Source organism: Drosophila innubila (genome assembly GCF_004354385.1).
Source record: "Drosophila innubila isolate TH190305 chromosome 3L unlocalized genomic scaffold, UK_Dinn_1.0 0_D_3L, whole genome shotgun sequence".
NCBI lineage: Eukaryota > Metazoa > Arthropoda > Insecta > Diptera > Drosophilidae > Drosophila > Drosophila innubila.
Genome location: NW_022995376.1, coordinates 3,178,604 through 3,185,442, shown reverse-complemented (window position 1 = coordinate 3,185,442; position 6,839 = coordinate 3,178,604). Strand labels below are relative to the sequence as shown.

Here is a 6,839-nt window from a genome sequence, read left to right as displayed (position 1 = left end):
ACGTCAACATTTTATATAACAAAGCAAATATCAATTTCACATTCAAAAGTTGTGAATTGTATTTAAAATCTATAGAAATAAGGCAATGAGATGAATTTATTTTTTTAAATGAATAACAGAAATACATAATTAGAAAATTATATTCGACTTAAAGACCAATCACGTTGTGGATTCTGCTTACTTGAAAATAATAAATATACTTTTAAAAAAAAAAAAATTTGTAAAAGTAAATTCAACATTTCACTTTAAGATAAGTCAAGATCTATTTCATTCATATTATTTTAGTTTGATTGGGTTAAGCATGTAAGAACACCATAAACAGGACGTCTATCATCGGATGAAGCAAAAGCTCTGCACATTGGACACATTTTCTGAGCTAAAATATAATTATAAATACAATTATTTCCGAAGAGATGTCCACATTTCAGGGATACCACATAATGACTATCAGTTTGGTTCCAAGGATGTAGGCATATGGAGCATATATTGCTGTCTTCAAGTAGCTGCTTAATTAGCTCCTCTTTCTCCTTTGCCTGTTGACGCATTTGATTGATTTCCAATATTTGCTTTTTGAATTCATCAGCTTGCTTATTCTGCAAGGTTTTTACATAATCGACATTTTTCTTATATTGTGGCTTAAGATTTTCTATTTGAATCAAATGGGTATCATCTCGCTTTTTTATATCAGCTAATAATTTCTGGCGCTCTTCACACTTTTCCAATATTTTCTTCTGAAAGTCGTCAGTCTGCATACTATTCTGTAGGGTTGTCAGATTTTCAATTTCGATCTTACAGTGTTGCTTTAGCTTGCCAAGTTCGACCAAATACGCCTTATCATGATTTTTTAAATCAGTTAATAATTTCTGGCGCATTTGATAGTTTTGCAATAAATGCTTTTGAAACTCTTCAACTTGTTTATACTGTATATCTTTCAGATTGGCCGCTTGATCCAGCCACAATTGGTGGAGATCGTAAATTGAGTTATCATCTGAATTCTGACGCTTGATCTGCACTACAAGTTTTTCAATCGATGAAGTTAGCTCCTTAACTTGTTGTATTAAAGAAGTTGACTCCAGTGTTAAAACATCTGGTGTGTTTTCTTCATCTTCATCTGCTTCATCTTCAGAACTAGATACACCATCTTCAATTTCATCTAACATTCCTTCTTCATTATTATTTTCCATAGCTTCTGCTATTTCTGCCATTTCAAAATTGGTTGTTGTCTTCTGAGAAATAATCCAGCGTTGGGAGTCCCCTTTTTAGAATTCTCTTTAAATTATGAATATCAAAAGAATTCCAGCTAAATTCTCAGTGTGTGTGTGTGTGTGTAGGTATACTTTTGGTTGCGACAGTGAGAGACAGCTTTAGTTACTGAAAATAAGAACTTTCAACAAATTTTATTGAAATTATGTGTATGTAATTAACAGCTTGTAATCAACTTACTTTAGTGCTTGGCAATATTTGAATAACCTTTAGCTTGTTAAATCCAAGTAACAATGACTGAGCAACTGCGCAGTGTCAAAGAATCAGAAAAAGAAGACCAGTGTTTCCACATGAGTTCAAAGAAAATGCCAGAAAACGCGTGCTTTTAAAATTTCTTAGAGTCACACTGTTGCTAGAAAATCTCTAAGCTCTGGCAACGCCCGTTTGCAAGTGTGTGCACAATATTGACTTATCTATTTGTATTAATAGAAATTTTTCGATAGTTTTTAATTAAGTTTTATAACAATATTTATTAAATTAGCATATTAAGCAAAATCTTTGTTGAGAAATAATTGAGTTTGAAAACTATTTAGACAGTTAAATAGTGCATCAATTAATTACAAATATGCACGTGAAGATATTCTACTGAAATTGCAGTAATGAAGTTGGATTAAACAGAGAGACAGGAATATAAATAAATTGGATGGACTTCATGATCAAATCATATTAAATATATTGCAGGGATTAGATGTGCATGAGAGTTACTGACAAGAACTCCATAATGGACTGACAAATGCTAAATGGTTTTTTTTTTTTTGATCATTTCTTTGTATTCATTTGCTAATAGACAATTCATCAATTCAGCGCCCTTTAACAAACTGTCAACTGCAGCGTTCCATTAGCCATTGGTAACAGAAGTGTATTCTATATGGAGTCTAGACTGTAGACTGTAGAGTGTAGACTGTAGAGTGTAGACTGCAGACTGAGGGCCTCGATAATTGCGCTGTCACTTGGCTGAAGACATGGCAATTTGTGGGCATAAAAGCGCGCAAATTTGTTATGAGTTCGTTGTGGAGATGAAGTTGAAGTTGTAGATGATGAAATGGAAATGCAACTGAGAGAGAGAGAGAGAGAGAGAGGGAATTGAAATCCATTTAATCGAGCCATCAGATTGTGGCACGCTGTCTGCTTGCAACCATTTGTTGATTTATGAAATACTTGCCGCATCTCTTTGGCTGCAAATGAAAAATCCAGTCGAGTTTATGGCCAACAAGTTGTCCACATCATCATTATCATCACATCATCATCATCATCATCATTATTGCGCTAAGCAGCTAAAAGGCGTTGCACATAATTTGCTTTGATCTGTTTCTGCATTTGGAGTGCTGTCAACTCTGGACTGGCAACTCTAGCAACTCCAGACCGCCCGGGACAATAGAGCATGCTGTTTTTTACGCGTAGGCTTTTTTAAATGCCAATTGGACACATATTTTTTTTTTTTTTTTTGCAATCAACTCGAATGTCAAAATTAATTTGTTATAATAACAAATTTGAAAATGCACTTGGATTTGCATACGAGTACAGTAAACACACATAAGTCGACCAATCTAGTCTCACTTTAGCTATCGATATTGATCTGAAGTTGGGAATTGCCCTCTCAATGTTTGAACTTTATGTTAATTTCATGACGTTTCAAAATTTACCACTACTTATATTGTTGACTCTTCAAAAAAAATTAAAAAAATCTAAAGCAAACACTTGAAAATAAATATATATGAAAGCGCGTCACGTTTTCAAATGTTGTTCAAGTGCTTTCAGCCAAATGAGTAAAACCTTTTTTGGGGGCCCCCCCTGAGGCCCCCTCGAGGGGGTTAGACAACTGTAACAAACTTAAGGTTAAGAAAATATATCATGTATGCACGTATTTGTTGAATATTCGACTAGAAGATACCTATAACTCAATATAATAATTTTAGGTATTTATATTATTTATGAATTTTAAAATCCAACTATGTTTCGAAAATCAAGAATTTTTATCTTACATTTTTTTTATGTAATAAATTTTTTTTATAATAATGAGTATGATGATAAGTTTTGGACTAAAAACTTCAAAAATTCATAACTATCGATACGTTGATCGGATCTTGATGCGTTTAAATTAAATGTTTAACTAAATTAAAATGTATTGTTTATTAAAAAAAGAATTTTTTTTCAAAAAACTTTTAAGCTAATAAAGAATATATATGTACTTCATTTCCCTGTAACATGAATGGCAACGAATTCAAAATACCCTACTACTTAACGAGTTAAGGGTATTTAAAAGAAAAAAAACCAATCTTGAGCTTTGAAATGTGTAACAAATTGCGCTGAAATTAAATTCAAGCTTATCCAAACCAAGATGTGTTTCTTCCCGGTCAATCGCGCTGTCTTTTTAAATGCACTTTAAATTTATAATTTTTAAAATAAAATGGCATTTGATTTTGTTAAATTTTTCTTTACTGCTCAAATTTGTTTAGTTTCAAAATAAAATGTAGGCCGCTATGTTTTGCACAGGTAAATATTAGAAGGAACACTATATTGATAACCTTGCAGATTCCACTTTCTTAAGAAATATAACGATTATACGAATTGAATCCATAAAGCTTTTAGGACGACAGAGAAATATGATGGATGAAGACCAATGCAGGCAAAAATGTTCGTAAATGTCAGATAAAAAGTAAGAAGGAACTCTATCTTTTTACCTTGCGAAATTTCACTTTCTCAAAAAAAAAGTATTACACGGATCAATCCAGGATTGAAATTTCGCAATGTAACCAACTTACCAAAAATGTATGACTTATATTTCTGATAAGCCTCTGTTCTCTGATTCTCAATTCCCTCTCTGATCTCTGTAGATCTGTGGATCTGGTGATCGGTGCATTGCAGCTGTCAGTTTGGCGGTCAGACTACGAAATACTTCGAATGCACTTGAGACATTTCTCTTGAACTTCAACGCCTGCCACACTGCTGTCAAAATATTTCAATGGGGAGTTCGTTTTTTTTTCATTCTTTTTTATTATTTCATTTTTTTTTTTTTTATCACTGTCTTCGGTTTCGGGTCTGGGAGCAAACTTGTTGTGCGGTCTTTTGATGAGATCTCAATATGACGGCTGTCTGTCCGTCTGTCTGTCTGTCCGTCTGTCCGCATCGTGTGTGTGTTTTTTTGTTTGTCTGCAGTTTGTTAGACAAATTAAATCTGTTATTTTCAATTTTCCAATACACACACGATAAGAACTGGCTTCTAACTAAGTGAAACTTGTTCTTACCACAACAAAATGCTTGCTTATGGCCAGGCCCAGAGAGAGCTGCATTCCCATGTCGCGGCTGTAACCACAATTTGATCGGGATCGGGAATCAAGAATCAAGAGTCGAGAATCGAGAATCGGGTGATCCGATGATCGCGGCAAACGGGCAAAACATATTCTTGTATTTATAAGGTTTCTGTCATTTCTGTTAAGGATTGAGTTATTTGCCTGGGCTCGAAACACAGCCACATTCACAACCACATTCACAGCCACATCTTCACCAGAAGCGTCGTCTCCCCATGCGCCTTGGGGATGTTGTCACCTTTTTATTCTTTCTTCATTGCCTTCATTATTATACCCTTACTCTCAGTATTATAATTTTATGGCGAAATATGTTATGCATTTAATAAGTTGAGGTAAACTCCAGAAAATATATTCTTGATCAAAACTTTAAGCCATGTTCTCGAGAAAACTTTGTACAGTTCCGTCAGGCAGCACATATGTCAAAAAACCCGAATCGAATCATTATATCATCTACCTGCTATCGAAAACACCGGTAAAAAATCAACCTTTAGTATGAAATTTATTTTTGTTACATCAGATATCTTAAATAATCTTACAAAATATGCTTTTTGTGATGTCTTATACACCATGAACTCAATTTATTAAAATCCGAGCAATATCTTATCGGAATATGCATTTTATTTCGACTTGCAAATTATTTCAACATTTGACTTATATTTTTTTCTGTAAGGGAATCAAATGTTCGGCATGCCAAAGATAATATTTTTTCTCTTTTATTTTGTTATGTTCGCATGTAGAAAATGCGGTTGTTGTCCAGTGTAAATCGATACTCGACGATACATTGATTGCAAGATAAAGTCAGGTACGCAGATAACAGAATGCAAATATTTGAATAAATCATAGCTTGAAATTTTATTGACAACAAATAAACATATGAACTCAAAAACAAAACGAACGGAAATTTCTTAACACATTTCACATTAAGATGAATCGAATAAAAGATTAAAAAAATAACCTTAATTATGCTGCCCATAAAGATGGCGTATATCTGCGATTGAAGCTAATGTTCTGCAATCCGGATAGTTGGATTGATGGGTCAAATGTTTTCGAATGCAATCATCTCCAAAAACATGTCCACATTTATATCATATATTTATATCATCGATACTATCGATATTTTTTAGTCAAAAATATCAAATATAAATAATATTTTTTTATATCGAAATATTCTTGATATTGATATTTTTAAAAAAATCAACATCCCTATCAGACAATAATGATCAGTGTTGCCACATGACTGCAAAGAAAATGCCAGATAACGCGTTGTACTTAAAAATGCTATAGGGTCACAGGCATTTCAAAAGTTGACTTGATTTTTGTTATTTAAATATGATAGTGTCAGTATTAATTACGAAAAAAAACCTAGCAACTCAAATTTAACAATCTAAACCGTTCGCCAAATTTGACAAAATTAAAGATGAATAACCAATTGAAACTAATCCAAAAACTAAAGCAGCAACTCTAAAAATAAATAGCAGGAACTAAAGTAAAAGATTTAAATAATAAAGAATTTATAAATCATGCAATGAGATTAGTTTATTTTAAATAATAATTATATATTTTGTATACAATTTCATCATAAACATCATTAAAAACATTTGATTTCAAAAGAATTTATATACTTTAAATTCAAATTTCATTTAAGTTATAAATTTAAAAAAATTAAGACAGTTTCATTTCAATTAGTTATTCTTATAAACGTTGATGCCAAAGAATCAGAAAATGATGAGCAGTGCTGCCACACTGCGTTGAAAATGCCAGAAAACGCGTTGCTTTTGAAATGTTATAGGGTCACACTTATGCTAAAAAATCTTTTATCTCTGGCAATTCCCGTTTTTTCAGTGTGTGCACATTTCATAAATTTTTGAAGTGTTATCTATCGAGAGTGGTTCTATCAATTATTTTAGCTATCGATGCATTGCAGGACCCATCGAAATTAAAAACATTAAATAACGTAAAAAGTGTTAAAACCACAAACATTTATTTTACAAAACAAATAAAGATGTCATATCCAAAAGCCATCAAATATTATAATAGGCAAAGAAATGAGAAAAAAAAGCTTGTTGAGATATGAAGTTTCAATACAATAATGATCAATCAATATTTCAAGAACAAGTACATCAATATCGATTAAATAAATTGAAATTATACATTTTGAAATGAAGGAAAAAAGTTTTATTTCATTTCACATTTCATTGAAAGGTTAATAAACAATATGTAATTCTTTCAATCTTCGTGAATTCTGTTTACTGGATAATAACAAATATA

The 6,839-nt window shown here is 32.0% G+C and overlaps 1 protein-coding gene across 1 annotated transcript; it reads right to left on the bottom strand.

The window, feature by feature from the left end:
• Window positions 1–244: 244 nt before the first annotated feature.
• LOC117788074 (RING finger protein PFF0165c-like) lies at window positions 245–1,334 on the bottom strand. Its single transcript, XM_034626739.1, has one exon. The coding sequence runs from the start codon at window positions 1,203–1,205 to the stop codon at window positions 282–284; it is 924 nt and encodes a 307-aa protein (XP_034482630.1). The 5' UTR covers window positions 1,206–1,334; the 3' UTR covers window positions 245–281.
• Between the last annotated feature and the right edge of the window lie 5,505 nt (window positions 1,335–6,839).

Coding starts and splice junctions, on each gene's coding strand:
- LOC117788074 (XM_034626739.1), bottom strand. CDS start 1,205: ATGGCAGAAATAGCAGAAGCTATGGAAAATAATAATGAAGAAGGAATG.